Source organism: Pseudonaja textilis, chromosome Z, assembly GCF_049901715.1.
Source record: "Pseudonaja textilis isolate UNSWEBS1 chromosome Z, rPseTex1.2, whole genome shotgun sequence".
Classification (NCBI taxonomy): Eukaryota; Metazoa; Chordata; class Lepidosauria; order Squamata; family Elapidae; genus Pseudonaja; species Pseudonaja textilis.
The window spans coordinates 55,046,515-55,063,661 of record NC_142008.1 but is presented as its reverse complement, the minus strand read 5'-3'; the positions used below and the strand labels follow the sequence as shown (position 1 = coordinate 55,063,661).

The window sequence follows — 17,147 nt, the reverse complement described above, 5'->3', positions numbered from 1 at the left end:
GCCAAAGCTAACTTTAAAGCTAAATAGTGAAGGTGATCCAGCACACCTAACCTGTTTGCATTTGTCTATAGGGGTTCAACTTCTATCAACTTTTGATCAACTATCAACTTTTTCTCTTCTTTTGCATGTTGTTTCTGGAAAAACTGGCTCTGCCTATTTAATAAACTATTAGGAGTCAATTGTAATTTGAGGAGAATGCACTCATAATAAATGTATAACACTTATTTACAAGCAATGTTACACAGAATAGCTATAATTGCATGGAGCAGCTACCAGGAAGATGACATTTGCCAGCAGCTAAGTTTCATGTTTGTCAGGATTAGTTAAACCTCTATAAGGTAAACGACTCTTATCTTTAAAAATATGAACAGCTGGATGCCTTGTTACATTACATTAAAGGATATAATAACTAATTGTTCCTGATTAAATTTGCTAGCTGAATCGTCAAAGAATAGTTAAAAGTCTCTTCATTTCTAACGACCCATTTTCATTGCATTTGAAGACAATATCAATCTAGATATTGCGATATATTGTGGGATCGAATGTAGCTTGTTTTTGGAACGCCAAAACATCTCAAATATATTTAAGAATAGGAATCTATTTTAACTTATTTTTGGAGTTTTGCTCCTGGGATTTAACTATATTTTGCATTAGCAAAAAACATTTGCTGCAACGATAAAAAGGTGGTGTAAATAGTTTTTGTCCCCCACTCCACCCGCTTCTTCTGTTATTTTCTCGTCTCCTCTTCCATTGAAACTAAAGGGATTTTGTATACTTTTTCCATAAAACGTGGTATTTTAAAATATGTTCAGGTTGTCTTCCTGAAATAAAACAAATGTTGTAACTTAAATTGATATACGGGCTTTCTCCAGCCCAATGCAAAATTCATTGTGTGACTCGGCTTTTCCTTTGTTTTAGAAACCTCTCCCCCTGCAGTCTGAAGTGGAGACAATTGTTGTCGAGAAAAGAACCTTTGGCACTTCGTCAACCAGCGCCCTCGAAAAACGCGGGGCTATTGTACAATTCATCTGTTGCTAGAATAGCCGTGCTAAGACCGCATACTGATAGATACCGCTGATTTGTGTTCCAACATATCTCAGGGCCCGCCCAAGCCTTTCTCGCAAGTGTTCAGAGGACGCCTTCTCTTTCGGCGAGTCTCAGCCGTGGAACGTGAGTCATGAAAAGACAACTAAAGTTCGCTTTCTTTCCACAAGAGCGCCTGAGCCCGTTGTAGCTGCCGGGAGAAAGCCGCCACGTCACTGCCTACTTCCTGCTTTGGTTGCCCACCCCCAGGCCGAATATTTTCCCGGACAGTAGCGTCTGGGCTGCAGCTCAGCCGAAAGAGGCCGAGGTGGGAGCAACCAGGGACCGAGCGACCAAGTTGCTTGGCTGATTGACTGTTTCCATCGCTCTTCAACATTCCCTTCGTTTTTGGAATGTCAAGGGATTCCTCTGGGAAGCTCCGGAATGAAACTCTACATTGACCCTCCATTTGCTTGGAAAACAATTCCCTCCTTTTCGATTTTTCCATTTTTCTGAACCAAATGAGCAACGGATAGCATGGAAAATAATAGGGCAGAATGATGACCGAGGTAACTTTGCTTGTTATTGGGAAAACGACAGCAAGAATATTTGCAGCACCCCTTTAAGGACTATACTGGAGATATTTGTGCCTGTTTGCTGGGCAGTTTGCTTTGATTACATAAGAGAAAAGCTCAGGGATATAAGGATTTAGTCAGTTTTATTTCCAAGGAAAGGTGTGGAAAGTTGGTAGGCTAAGCCACTGGCCCCCGGTGACGACCAGCACTAAACTATTCCCAATAACAGGATAACAAGGAATGTTTTCTTCACCATGACTGTACTGATAATTTTTACCAGTGTTAATGAATATTGAATCTATAGTAGTAACAGCCTTATCAATGAAATATGTATTATGTGCAGCAGCCTATGCTCTTACTTTAACAGAATAATCTATTTTTTAATTTGACTTGGGGGGATATTACTACTTTGTACACACAAATTTAAGTATTTGCTGATCTAAAAACCAGCAGTCTGGTTGGAGCAAAAGCATCCATTTATGGATAACCAGACAAGAAGAAAGATTTGGGGCAATATCTTAGGCCCAAGTATTGAGCAGCAGCTGTAGATCTTGGCGTTAAAGAAAGTCTACATCTAGCAGGATCTTGAGATAGTTAGAATCTGTCATTAAAGTGTGTGCTTAACGGAAGTTCTTCAACTATGGGATCTGCTTCATCTCTGGTTAATCCAATGGTCATTGTTGGGGAGGTGATTGAAGATCCATATGAGGGAGGGGGTGGTGAGGCCTGCGAAATTCCTGTTGAAGTAAAGCCCAAGGCCCGTCTTCTGCGAAGTTCTTTTCGACGGGTAGGTGCATCCCGGCCTGGAGGCCTCATTGGCGCAAGCTTCAAGTCTACTGCTTCTGTACAAGAGCTGGAATACATGGCAGAGTGTGACCGCCTGAAAAAAGAATACGAGATATTTCGCATTAGCAAGAACAATGAGGTGGCTGCCATGATGAAAAAAGAGGCCAAGCTGGACAAGGAAAACAAGCGCTTGAGGGCAGAGCTTCAGGTATTTGCATGGGTTAATGGCACTAGGATTGACAAAAAGCTTTCTGTTAAAATAGAAATCTGTGGCCACCTTTATATTTTTGTATTGTAATTCTTACTAGTCTCACCCAGAATAGCTAATAGGGATGCTAAAAGTTGTAGATGAGCTGTATCTGGAATGTTATTTAAACCCTGGATTAAAAGATCAAATGTACTCAAATTACATTTAGGAAGCTTTCTGAAATCAAACAAATGAATAGAGTGAAAAAATGAAAATTTTTAGACCAGGGGTAACGATGTCACTTTTTCCTCCCCCAGGCACTTCAGAAAACATATCAGAAAATCCTCAGAGAAAAGGAAAGTGCTGTAGAGGCCAAATATCAAGCTATGGAAAGAGCAGCTACATTTGAACATGATCGTGACAAAGTCAGGAGGCAGTTCAAAGTAAATAATTTATTGGTTTTGCAGGATAAATGAGCATGTTTCGGAAAGCTGTAAGCCTTGCTTAAGTATAAATATTTTTTAGAAGTAAAACTATTAATAATGGAATTCCTCTTCTTAAATAGCCTAGGAAAGCACACATACTATGTATGGAACTATCTTAGAAACCAGGATTGATAGCTGTAACCTTGAATTAAAGATTACTTTATATTAAAAATTATTGAAAGTTCCACTTGTAGATATATTCCTTTTATCTACACAAATTTATAGGTAATTTGAATTCTGTTAAGATTTAGGGGGAAAGGATAAACTCTTAATTGAAAAGAAACATTAATTTTATGCGTAGAGTGAAATATGAATAATGTTTTAAAATATACTTGTTCAGAACTTTCTTCATTTATAGATTTTCAGAGAAACCAAGGAAAATGAAATTCAGGATCTACTGAGGGCCAAGCGAGAGTTTGAAGCAAAACTTCAGAGGTTGCAAGTTCAGGGTATCCAAATATTTGATCCTGGAGAATCAGATTCAGATGACAGCTGTACAGAAATTACTGGTATGAATGATGTTGCATTTACCAGTTGCCTAGATATGTTTTATAAATGTGTGCAGTCTACAATGGCACAAACAAAAATGCTTTGCAATATTTTGTCAAAAAATCAAAATAATTTCTAAGCAATAACAATAGCTAAATTGATTCTTGCTTAATCTTTTAAACAAGGATTCTTCAATTTCTCCTATTTTCAAATAGTGACTTCTCTCTTTTACCTTTAAATAAGTTATCAACTGAATTTTCTTAATGCAAAAGCAGTACCTTGATCTGGGCATATCATTTTTTAAGATCGAAACCTGAACAAAGAAACTTGACAGTAATATAAAAAAAGTAGGTTATCACTAAAGTTCAGGAAAATTTGTAGAGTTCCCAGTTCTAGCCCATAACTCTGGAATTTCCTAAAGCACTTGGTCATCCATGTAGGTTTTAATCTGCTCTGATCCAGTTTAGGGTTTTCAAATCTTATTATGATTTCCTGATTAGTAAGAATATTTGGGGCAGGAGAGGAAGGCTTCTACCCCTTTTCATAATATTCTGAAAACATCAACTATCACCACCACCATAATAATAATTTTACTATAGGTGAATTTTTTTGTATCTTGCACCTTCAGACCAGAATACTTTTTACAGTGACATATTTAATTACAGCTCCATTAGTTTCCTTTCAGAAAACTCTTTGTTTTCCTGTTTTTTTGCTTCTGAAGAATAACTAGTTCTGATTACATTTAATTTACTGAATTGGCATTTGTTTCCTTCATTTTAAGCTGCTGGAGGTCAGACAGAATATTGGATGGGAGGAGCCTTGGGAAGCGAGTCTTCCATGGGCAGCATGATGCAGCTTCAGCAGTCTTTTAGAGGACCTGAGTTTGCACATAGTTCCATAGATGTGGAAGGACCTTTTGCAAATGTCAATAGAGGTAAGCATTTTGTTGCTCCTTGAAGCAAGAATGAGAGTAACAACAATATGTCCTATTAAAAGCCCAAGCCTAAATATTATAAAGTTTTAGGGCTAAAACTTGTGGAATGTGGAGCTGGACTTCAAAATATGTCGTGCTTCATCTGCAAAGGTATTTAGATTTTCATCACTGTTTACTATCGGTGAAGAATTGATATTTATATGAATCTGCTTTCTGTATTAGATCAGATCTTTCTTTATAGATGACTAGCAATGGCAGGTAAAATATAATCTGCTGACAGAATTTGTTTTTCCGTCTCTTTTATTATATATTAAATAGGTGCTCCATTATTATTTTTCGTTTAAAGCCTGTGAAGTTTATTTCTTTTTAAGCATAGTATCATTTTGTCCATAACTGGTACAGATGTTTTCATTCTTCCCTTGTCTTCTAAGGCAATCTTCATTTTTAAGGCATATGTATGAAATATTAAACCTGAAGTGAATAAAATTTGATAAATAGAAAGGAATCTCAATCCAGCATAAGACATAGCAAGTTTCTTGATAAGAAGATGTACAGATAATACTGATCTGTACATTTAGGTCTAATAATTAGATTTAGCTGAGCTTATACAAATGGAAATAATTTTCTTAAAACTAAAGCTAATATTTGATAACTTGTAGATAAGCAGAAAATATTTTTAGAGGAAATCTTTTAGAAGATACAGCTTTGGACACTTTTTTAGCAAGGAGCATTTAGTGTGGAGCATGAGCCAGGAGATCCAGCTAACCAATGGAAGAGTGCAGGGAATGCTATCTAATCAGTATCCCGTTGTCTGAGCTATGAGGTAATAAAAATCTTTGCTCTCACATATCTCACGAAAAGGAAATAAATTGCTAGCATCTTCCCATGTTTTCAGTACATTTATTTGTAATGTTTACAAAAGAAAATCTGAGGTTACTGTAATGGAAGCTCTGCGACAGAAGATGAACTGAAAACATGTAAACAAAAGCACTGAAATTTTTAAAGCTTCTTGTTGCCCTTGCCTCTGAACTGTGACAGTGAAATGACAGCATCTCAGCAATTTTGCAAATACTTTCCCCAGTTGCTGTGACAGTATGTCGTTATGGCAGTTGAATTGGAAGAACAGGAAGCAAATTCCAAGCACTGTAATGCAAATAGAAAAGGATGAACTGTGGGAATGGGACATGGAATTTCCATGAGTGGTTGGTAATGGGGAAAGAAGAAAGTTTGGCTTGGTGTTCTTTATCTTTTGTTCTGTACAGATGATTGGGATGCAGCTGTTGCCAGTTTATTGCAAGTCACTCCTTTGTTTTCTCACACTTTGTGGAGTAATACAGTAAGAGTGTATCTCATTAACACTGAAGAGACTCGGTTGGAAGTAGACATTTTCTTAAAGGTGAGAAAAACTGCACTGCACAATATGCTACCAATCGTTACGTCTGTTTTTATTGTCTCACATTCTGATGACAGAAACCTACATACGCAATTTTCTCCATATGGATGAGCAACTGGTCTAATTTTATAGAATTCAGTGGAAGAAATAAGGTTCAGTATGAGAGCACTGAGTTTGTTTTAACAAGATTTAAGATTACTTCTTGGCATTTTGTAGTATAAAAAGAATCTGGGTGGAATAACAAGGACAAGACTTAGGTCTGAAGTCCTAGAGAGCTATTGTCTGTTGAATAAATTTAGATGCATCAGTTTCTTAAATAAAAATGGGTGTTTTTAGATTTATGATACAATAGTAGTCTAACGTAATACAGTGAATCATTTCAATGGAAAAACACAGACTTTTTGTATTCTCCCTACATATATTAAATTAGCTGCAAAATAACATTAATTTGGATTTGCTGAATATGAGAATTCCCACTCAATTAGTCAAGGATTTTGGTTATATTTTGTCTCCACCCCATCCTAATTTATTAATGGCAGCCTTAACTGCTGTTAATTTTTTTCAAGTAACATTTATTTTTCTTCAAATTACTTGTTAATATAAGAATTGTGGATGTATTTTATAGAAAAATATTTCCAAATTTCATTAACATTGAGTGTGTAAGTCATAGGCCACATCTTTAACAGGAGAAATGTTCACTGTCAGGTATTCTGGTCCCAAATGGATCTATACTCCCAAATGTTTTTCTTTATTATCAAACTACTTATCAGAAAATCTTTTCAAATTTCAAGGACTAGTCATAAACTCCTTCCTTCAGCACCTTGGTAAGTTTGAACAGTCATTGAATGCTCATAACTCAAGGCCTACCTATATATTATAAAAACAGAGTCATTGCATCAGTGGTGGTATTCAATTTTTTTTACTACTGGTTCTGTAGGCGTGGCTTAACTTGTGGGTGTGGCTTGGTGGTCATATGACTGGGTGGGGCTTGGTCATATGACCAGATGGGTGTGGATTTGTGGCCATGTGACTGGGTGGGCATGTCTTTGTGGCCATGTGGGTGGGCGTGGTCAGGTGACCATGTGACCAGCAAACCAAATACAAGTGGTCCTCGCTTAATGGCCGGTTGCTTAGCAAGTGTTCTAATTTATGACTGATCTCCCCAGAACTACTTGACTTGTTTTGGAGTTTTGACAGACACACACACACACATACACACACACACACACTTCTAACCCTGCTATTCTATGATTCTGTAAGGATCTCCTGCTGGAGGAGGGGGTTGGACTAGATGACCTCCAAGATCCCTTGCAGGCCAGCCCTAGATTGCTGTGTGCTTCTATGAGTCGTCTGAAGCCAGGGTTTGTGTCCGTCCTTCCTCTCCTTTTTTTTCCTCTCTCTCTCTCTCCTTCCCTCCCTCCTTCCATGTATTTATCTATATCTCCCATCCATATATCTCATTCATGGTCTCCCTCCCTCCCTTTCTTTCTTTTTTTTTCTTTGTCCTGTCCTTCCATCTCTCCCTTTCTTTGTCTATCCCTTTCGCTTCCTTCCTCTTTTTTCTTTCTCTTTTTTCTTTCTTTTCTTTCTTATCTCTCTCCCTTCCTCTCTCATTCCCTCTTTTTCTCTTTCCCTTTCTTTTTCTCTCTCTTTCTCTCTCTCTTCCCCCCTCTCCGTCTCTCTCTCTCTCTCTATGGATCTCTCCCCCCGTATCTCTCTCTGTCTCTCTCTCTCTCTCTCTGCCCCTCTCCTTATCTTCCCCTCTCTCTTCCCTACTCTCTGTCTCTCTCTTCCTCTCTGTCAGTGTCTGTCTCTCTCTCTCTCTCAAAGCTGCGGCTGGGCCAAGCGCTCTTCGCTACTTTCAAGGGATGGCGGCAAACAGTGGAGCTTCCACAGGACACGAACTACCTGAGTGGAAGGTTCCCCCCCTCTCCCTAACCTGAAGGAGGAAAGCTGCATTGGCTTGTTTTCTGCTGGTTGTCGTGGCGAGCGATGACGTTCGGGATGGCAGAGTGAGGGGGAGAGAGAGAGAGAGATGTTGAGCTTTGCAATATGCTGCGGGGTGGTGCTCTGCAGTGTTTGGGGAGCTGTTGAGCAGGTGTGGGGCAGGGTAGAGGGCTGAGGGGGTGAGTGCTGAACGGAATCGCTGAGGAGAAGGCAGCGTAGGAAAGAGGCAGCCGGCCCGACCCACGCACAGAGCAAGCAGAGTGGTGGGTGGGAAGCCCCTGAAAGAGGATGGGGAAGAGGAAGAAGGAGAACTGCGGGCAGTCCGAGGCGCCTTGTTTTGCACGCTCAGCTGGTAGACTCCCCTGATGCAGCCAGCTTCTTTAGCTTGGGGCGGCTGATGGCTGGGCCCAGGGTGAAACCACCACCGCTGCTGCCACTACTGAGACTGCTACTGGTTCGGCTCTGTGTGTGTGTTTTTTTTCCCTAACTTTCAGTGAAAAACACTGAGTCTGGCACTTGAGGAGATAGAGGTCCCATGATCAGCTGCCGCCAAGGAGGCGATGGCGGTGAAATTCAGCAACGGGGGAGGGCTGAAGCAAAAACACAGTCTTCTTCCTCATTGGGGGGGTAGGGTCACTGCACACAGATGGGGTGGGTAGGTGGGAATGGCAAGGACACATGCGCGTCTGCCTCTGTGCGGCTGGAGCTGGAGGCACTGGTTATGTTAAATGGAAGTCAATGAGACGCTTCCAGCGCAGCTGGCAATCCTTGTTCAGCCAGTCCCTTCAGGCAACCCTTCTCCTGTACTCACAACCGACACGCACACACAGACAGAGAGAGTGGGGGAGAGAGGGGAAGATAGGAGCCTGGCCACTTTGCTATCCCCTGCCATCGCCCTTACCTTCTCAGGCCAGGCGAGGGAGGGAAGAGTGAGGGGCAGGACCAGCTGCTTCAGGCAAAATGAAGAGGTGTCGACCAAGCACAGGCAAGTAGAAACCTGGGAACAGTGGCTCCCAGCTAAGCCAGCCGAGGGGCTGCTGCTGCAGGCATTGGTGACAAGGGGGGGCAAGAAACCCCGGGATATCTGCCCACCCACCTGCTTGCTGGCCGGGCAGGGCTGGCCTGGGCTGGAAGAGGTGCGTCCGCCGCCGGGAGAAGGAAGAAAACGTGCTCCAGAAGGGCGGGCAGGCAGGCAGATGTCCTGGGGCTGCTGCACATACGCACATCCACCCGAGCTGCCCCATGGTCACCACGTGGTATGGAAAGCTAGGAGAGCAACCGGGACAAGCGGGCGACGGGGTGACCCGGTTTGGGGGCGTGGCCAGCCAGGGGTCGCTACCAATTCTGCGACCCACACCAAATCACTGCTACCGGTTCTCCCGAATAGGTGCAAACCGATTGAATACCACCTCTGCATTGCATGATCTTTAAGTAATTTCAAGAAAGGAGGCAGTGGCAAACCTCTGAAAAAAATTTGCTAAGAAAGCTACAAGCACTTGTCTAGGCAGTCTTGGAGAATCATACAAAATAAAGGAATACTTGGGAGATATTTGAATATATTTTAGTGCATTTGGCAATCTTTAAGCCAATTTAAATGTTCTTGTTATGATGAGTAATGGGTTTGCATGGTGTTACCCAAAGAAAAACCATTTTTACCTAATTTTGAGTAATTTATTTTAGTTTGGGAAACATTGATTTACAGTATTTATTATTTAAAATTCAAGTCTCATATTGATATGACTATATTTTTTTAATGTTTTTCAGTAATAAGAAGTTCTAGCTCTTTGTGCTGCCCCCATCACCCACACATCAGGGTTGGTGTAGAGAATTTTATTCAGTCTGTTTTCCCAACAATTTCAGGTTTTCAGTTAACCCCCAGCTGCAAGCTGAGCACAGTAACAAGTAGATCAGGGGTAATCAACCTTTTTATACCTACCGCCCACTTTTGTATCTCTGTTAGTAGTAAAATTTTCTCTAACTGCCCACCAGTTCCACAGTAATGGTGATTTATAAAGTAGGGGACAAAACCCATACCGCCTACCATGAAAGCTGGAACACCCACTAGTGGACGGTAGGGACCAGGTTGACTACCACTGAAGTAGATAATCAAAAGCAAAAAAATTTACAGCCAAACCTAAAACAGCCTTGGAAATAAAGGTTTTACCTGGGTAGTTTCCAAAAATAAACAGTCCAAATCTTCTCTGAGGTCTGAGGCCTCCACTGGGGTTTGTCAACAAGTCTGGTAGTCCAGTTTCAGGACTTGCAAGGAAAAGTCATAGGAATTGTCGAAGCCAGGAGTTCAGGGTGTCATTTTCAGCGAAGCCATCCACAAATAAGCTCCAGACCAAGGGTCTTCACACTTGGCAAGTTTAAGACTTCTGGACTTCAACTCCCAGAATTCCTGAGCTAACATGACTGGAGGAGGAATTCTGGGAGTTGAAGTCCACAACTCTTAAAGCTGTTAATTTTGAAGACTGCTGTTCTAGGCAATAGCCAATTAGTCCGACAGATGCTGCTACAAACACAAACACTCTCCTCAACTGAATTAAATCCACAAGCTGCAGAGTTCCAGTAAATAAACAACCATCTGGACACGACCCACACACATTGCTTCCAGCAATGCCTCCCTCTGCCTGCCATGCTAAACATCCTCTCCAGGTGCAGCCCATTAAGAGGGGCGGGGCCTTTTTCCCATTTCCCATCCCCATCTCCGCCTCTCTGCCCATACACTCTAGCATCCACCAAGGTGAGCATCTCCTCCCCCTTTTACTCATTTTTACCTCATTGGCCTGCGAGCTCTCCCCAGCCCAGGCATGTTCCGTCAGCAGCTCAGTGTCAGCAAAACCAGACATGCCAGGAATGCTCTCATTCTCCCTCGAGGCCTTTGAGGAAGCATGGATGAGCCATCATCCACAGGAGATATCACACTCTTCTGGATTGAACTGCTGCCTTTAATATGAATGCAACTGAGTATAATAATCAAAATTGGTGATCCTTCTCTGGTCCTGATTAACTTATTACATTGGGTGAATAAAAGTCTTTTGATTGCTCAAAAGATATTGGATTTTTCTTCTAAAAAGATCTGCTTGCGTCTATTATGGTGTGTCTTTATGTAGTAATGAAAATGTGGCTCTTTATTCTTAGTATTTGGTCTGAAATTTGTTGTTTCTATTGTGGTTTTGGTACTAATGTTTATTTCTCTGGTTATAATTGGTATGTTTTATTTTGTAATGCTTTTGAATTGAGGGAGGTTTTAATTTTCTTCTATGAACCAATTTGAAGGATTTGCTATGGAAAAGGAATTATTTGGGGATGTTTTTGATATGTACAAATCATTATCAACTGCTGCTACTAAATTACAAGATTTCAGTGTAAACAGACTAAAAAATTAGGGATTTTCCTAGATCCAGAGAAATTATTAGATTTAATCACCCAATGATATTACTATTTTGGGAAATAATTTGTGGTCAAAAGTACCAGTATGTATAATTCTTAGCTATAGTTTATATTAACCCCAGATTGTTATATAAATATATGTAATTTATTTAGTTTTGGTTTAGCTTTGGATGTGCAAATCCAGTTGTAAACTATGTAAATGTACTTTATAGTTTATAGCTTAGCTTTATATGGGAAGCAGTTTGTGTTTTATTTTTTCTTAAATTTCAGAAATACTCTCCAAAACTTCAGAAATATTGTGAGACAATGGAGTATTTTTTTCAAGTTGTCTATTTTCCAATAGAAAATGAGAGTTGTCTACATGCTGTAAGGAAATGGGAAATTGAGAAAAGTTCTCTAATAATTTTGTTTTTACATTTAAATCTGCCAAGGTGAGTTAATATCCATAATAAAAACATTAAACAGAATAATTTTGAATGGCTTTTTGGAAGAAAAGTAGAGGAATAATTTAAAGAAAGGAATCCAGGTAAAAGAGAACATCAGTGAATCACAGTTCAATATATATATGGAACAGTTTTAAATATACTTAATAAATTATTTACATTTTCTGATAAAAATCATCATCTGCTTTGCAGAAATCAGGAGGTATAGTAATGAAAACATGCAACTTTTTATTTTATAAATTTTAATACTTTCAATATGTTAAAAACAGCCATATGTTTTGTATATTCTAATCAAATAATTTATCTGCTTGATTTTATACGTAGAAAGGATACCAAATGTAGTTTAGAATAAGTGATTTTAAAATAAATTTATCTTAAAAGAGTAACGATTACTGAATGAAAACAAAATGTAATGAATAATACAGAAGAGATGCTTCCCCCCATTCAAGCAAAGTTGTTCATATCAGAAATGAAGATTTAGTTGACTTCAGGACAGATTTGCTTGGAACATGTTCTCTATTTCCTAAAGTGAGCATTGGACAGGTTCAGTCTTAGCTGTGCACTCAAAACAGCAGGCAAAAAAACCTGTCAAAATAAGTTTCTTCCATAGTGACCATTTTCACACAGGGAATCTGTATTCCATTTCATCTGTATTTGGCAACTGAGCTGATAAATGTTTAGCTTATCTAAAACTGCAAAAACAAAACACCCAAATGCAGCCTCCCTCCCCCCCACCTTTTTTTTTTTTGCAATGATGCAGTTCTGCAGCTGCCTGACAGGAACTTTTGTGTCTTCCTCTCCTGGTTCCTGAATTTTAGTTTTCTCAGCACTCTATTAAGCACTCTACTCAGAACTTGGGCAACCATTTGTTTAAAATGGTATAAGACTTGCTGCTTGAGCAGAGGGTTGGACTATAGAAGATCTGCAAGGTCCCTTCCAACTCTGTTATTCTGTTATTCATACATTCTAAAGAAGAAATGTAGCTTAATGACTAAATCACTTCATTTAGAAATATTTGGCATAGAACCAAAAAACTGCTTGCCATCTTGTTAATTCTGCATTAAAACATGGCCAGAATTGGTCTGGGCTTTTTTGTCCCTTTGCAGATGCAACTATACTTGTATGGGTACTGGGTTCCCTGGTTCTCTGTTCTTTTTGGTATAGAACCAGTTGACTTCAAAATGCCAGATACCTGCTTGAATATAGTATATAGCCTTGTAGATTGGAGCAAGAATTTGGGTTTTGTTTCTGTCTCTTATAAGAGAAGTGAGAGACTTTTGATGTTCCATTACAGACATTCTATTTTTATTCTCCACCTCACAGTCAGTCTTCAGCATCTTGTTAAGGTATTTATCTGTAGGCATTATTTATATTGCATCTCTTCCTCTTTTCTACTCCAGCCACTGCAACAAGAAGAAAACTGGTTGTAGAAGTGTCACATGCTGTCTTGTCAAAATCACTGCTAACAAGCGGTTAAATTCAAAGAGAAATTATGGCTTGGCAACCTAATAGCAACTTTGTATTATTATTACAAAGAAGCAAATGTGCAAAATATGTTTTGGAAATGCAGAAGGGGTTTCCTAGAAATTTATTTTCTTTTTTGCATGATTTTTTTTTTGTTACTTTCCTGTTGATTTGGAGAAATTAGGAATGGTGCAGTGCCATGCGATACTGTCCTGCTCAGAAACTTCCCACCATAGTTTTCCATGAAAACAGCTTTTTAACCATGTTCTGTGTGGATATGTTCATTGTATTTGGCATAATATAAATCAGGCAGTGAAAGATAGATCTAAGGCACAAGTAGATCTTGTATGGATAACTTAAAAATAAAGGTGAAGGTTAAGAGTTGTTAACCTAATCCTACGTAGCTTTTTCTCTGGTAATATCGCACTACGAACTAGAGCATACAAAACATTTGCTAGACCAATACTTGAATACAGCTCATCAGTCTGGAACCCACATTATGTATCTGATATTAACACAGTTGAGAAAGTCCAGAAATATTTCACAAGAAGAGTTCTCCACTCCTCTACTCGTCGCAGAATACCTTATGCCACCAGACTTGAAATTCTAGACCTAGAAAACCTAGAACTACACCGCCTTCGGTCCAATCTAAGTATGGTATATAAAACCATACCTGTCAATGAATACTTCAGCTTCAACCATAACAATACAAGAGCACACAATAGATACAAAATCAAGGTAAACCAAACTTGATTGCAGGAAATATGACTTCAGCAACAGAGTGGTCAATGCCTGGAATACTCTACCTAACAGTGGTTTCTTCCCTAAACCCCAAAAAGTTTAACCTTAAACTGTCTACTATTGACCTCACCCCTTTCCTAAGAGGTCTGCATAAGCGCACCAACATGCCTACTGTCCCTGTCCTATTGTTTCTTTTTATTTTTCTTATATGTATCTATTTCATGCATTCATAATTATGTTTATACTTATACCTATTATCTTGTAAGTGATTGACAAATCAAATAAATAAATAAAAATAAATAAAGGTGAAGGTTCTGTATACAGTCCGTGACATCTTCAATAGGATTGGGCAAAGACTTCTAAAATCCTGAAGACCACTGCCTTGATGGGCAATACTGAGCAAACTGTTCTCACTTGTTGTATGGCATCATTATATACTTCATAGTTTTATTATATTCATTATTGATGATCTGATGCTCTAATTCCTAATAAAGATGTGAGATTATATATATTTGTGGGGGGAATTCACCTTTATCCACTTTAAGGTAAGAATGGGGGATTCTGTGAAGTTATAAATTGCTGTTGAACTTTAAATGATCCGGCTACCCTTTTAGCTTCATTCTTTGTTAAATTAATATTTATGGTAGTTATTTGAAGAGCAGATAAATTTTTGCTCTTGGTTTTTAAAAATGCATGACATTTGTATTCATAAAGTTTGACCATTTTGAGTTTTTAGAAAAATACAATATTGGGGCTAACACTGATTAATATAGAACAAGAATGCTGATTTCTAATCTAGGCATCTACTGGATGAGTGTGAAGAAGCCTTTTTGAAAAACTCTGAAGGGAAGCCTCGGCTCATTTACCACCGACTAGAAAATGGTCAAGTCAGTTCAGATTCTGTGCAGCAATTAATTGAGCAAGTTCATTTTGTGAATAAAGCAAAGGTAATAAGGCAAAACATTTACAAAAGTGGATTATTTACTGTGATTAGTATCTTTTTGTTTAATATAGTTGTAACATGGTATTAACAGGATTTGCAGAGTACATTTATTTGTTTATTGTATCATAAAAAGTAAAATACAAAACAAAAGCATACATTCAGCACTAACAACAACACAGAAGAAAAAAATGGTGTACAAAAGAGAAAAATGTGATCAAAATACTAAATAAATTTAACATTTAACAGATAGAATCCAATCTGGCTGGGCACAGAAAAGAAAAAGCAGAAAAACCTATGTATGTATGTATTTTCCAGGCTTTTATAAAGCTGTCTACTCCATAATCTCTAATCAAAGCAGTTAATTTCCCTATCTCTGATAAAATGAGTGTGGTTTTTGACTACATATGCGGCACTTATTTTATTAAAAAAATATTTCAAGCTATAATTTAATATAAATTTTAATCCAGATTATCTTTTTTTATTCATACTGAATGTAAAATGCTGACTCTAGAAAGCTAAAGTTATAGTTCATAACTGAATATCCATCATTATACAGTATCAAACTCTTATGTTAGAGGACATTTATTAGGGGAAATATGGTACAATTATCTAATAAGGTATGTACTAATCAAAATGTGTTCAGATTTATTCTTTTAAAAAAGTACATTGATATAGAGCAGCAGTCGCCAACTGATACACCGTGGCCCACTGGTGGGCCGTGGTAAAATTTTGGTGGGCTACAGAGAAAACTCACCCCCAGAGCACCCCCCCAAAGCAATTAATCCAGGCTGTGCAGAGACACAAGGCTGCACTTCCCACATGGCCCACAGGAACCCTCCCCGCCCAGTCACTCCTTACCTGGCAAACTTGTCTGCTAAGTTGCTATTTTTCCTTTTTCTGACCATCATCTATTCTGCTGTGCCAGGAGACTTAGATTAGCTAGGAAGCAGGAAATGGTTGGATTTCTTGTTTTCTAGCTAAGCACACCCGAACCTCCCTTAGGACTGAAGGTTTACTTGCAAGCAAATTCAGTGCAGATTCACGACAAGCAAATTTGAGAGACTGAGCTAGCCGATGGCAGCTAGATATAGATCACTGAATGATTCTGTGAGCAACTCAATCTGCCTGCTTTGCCTGATTTTGGATAAAAGTTGCTTTTTTAAATAAAAAATTCAATATTTACATGCATGTTTTGTTGTGAGTTCATTTTGTGAGTATGCTTGCTAGCAAATTTTATGAGTTTGCTTGCAAGCAAATTTTATGTGACAGACTGAGCTAGCCAATGGCAGATAGATAGATTTCTGAATGAATCTGTGATTCTGTGAGCAACCTACCTGCCTGCTTTGCCTGATTTGGGGTAAAAGTTGCTCTTTTTTATAAAAAATTCAATATTTACATGCATGGTGTGTTGTGAGTTAATTTTGTGAATTTGCTTGCAAATTTTATGAGTTTCCTTGCAAGCAAATTTTGTGTGAGTCACATGACCACCAAGCCACACCCACAAATTAGGCCATGTCCACAGAACCAGTTAGTGGTCTCTGGGATCTAAAATTATGTGATTGGTGGTCCCTGATGTCCAAAAGATTGGCGACCCCTGATATAGAGTATAAAAATATAAACTTATTTTCTGTGCATCTCTATAATTTTTTTGATTTTACGTCTAAAAAACAGGTTTCACTCAGGCTTTTTATATGGAATCTAGGTATTTTGTATTAAGAATTGTGGGAAGCTGGCTTTCATCAAAAATATGTAAATTTTGTTGAATATAAAACTAGCCTTATAAATCTTTCCGTTATTAAAGCTTGTCAGCTATGAGGTGACCTAATCTTTTCATAATGATTTATTTCTTTTCTCCTAAGATCATCAATCACATGGGAGGATTAGAGGAAGGAGCATATGAAGTATATAGTTATGTGGAAAAGATTATAAAGCAGGTATTTTCCATTGTCTCTTGCCCTGAAGATTATATGGATCTTGGAAAAGCAGCATATAAATGTTCTAATTCTTTTTTAATTGTAGCACACGCACTCAGATTTCTTGATTCTGTTTTCATAAGTCAGAACATTTAATTATGCCTTTGAACTTTACATCTAAAATACTTTAAATATTCATATAAAGCATGAATAGTATTAAAATAGTATTAAATAGTATTAAAATGAATAGCATTTGCAGACTCATACGCCAGCCATATCAGTATAATTATCATAAAAGGAGCTTATGCTAAATGTTTATTGGCTAGTTTATGCTATCTGATGTTTGACTAAATTATTTTAATACTTACATTTCAAAAACATGAACATCTGTCAATATTCTGAAAGTACCTAGTTTATCTACAAGTCAT

General features: G+C 38.4%; 1 protein-coding gene across 3 annotated transcripts in view; it reads left to right on the top strand.

Moving 5' to 3' along the window:
- The first annotated feature begins 1,281 nt into the window (after positions 1-1,281).
- The window catches only part of NPHP3 (nephrocystin 3), an 81,101-nt gene continuing 65,235 nt past the window's right edge, over positions 1,282-17,147 (top strand). The window contains exons 1-8 of one of the 3 annotated variants that reach the window (XM_026720384.2): positions 1,282-1,592; positions 2,889-3,014; positions 3,415-3,565; positions 4,327-4,479; positions 5,742-5,875; positions 11,486-11,646; positions 14,663-14,810; positions 16,666-16,740. In XM_026720384.2, coding sequence (XP_026576169.1) covers positions 1,581-1,592; positions 2,889-3,014; positions 3,415-3,565; positions 4,327-4,479; positions 5,742-5,875; positions 11,486-11,646; positions 14,663-14,810; positions 16,666-16,740 — 960 coding nt within the window. In that variant the 5' untranslated portion in view covers positions 1,282-1,580. Of the gene's footprint in view, positions 2,593-2,888; positions 3,015-3,414; positions 3,566-4,326; positions 4,480-5,741; positions 5,876-11,485; positions 11,647-14,662; positions 14,811-16,665; positions 16,741-17,147 lie in introns of all 3 variants that reach the window. The other 2 variants (XM_026720381.2, XM_026720382.2) reach the window with 2 other exon arrangements.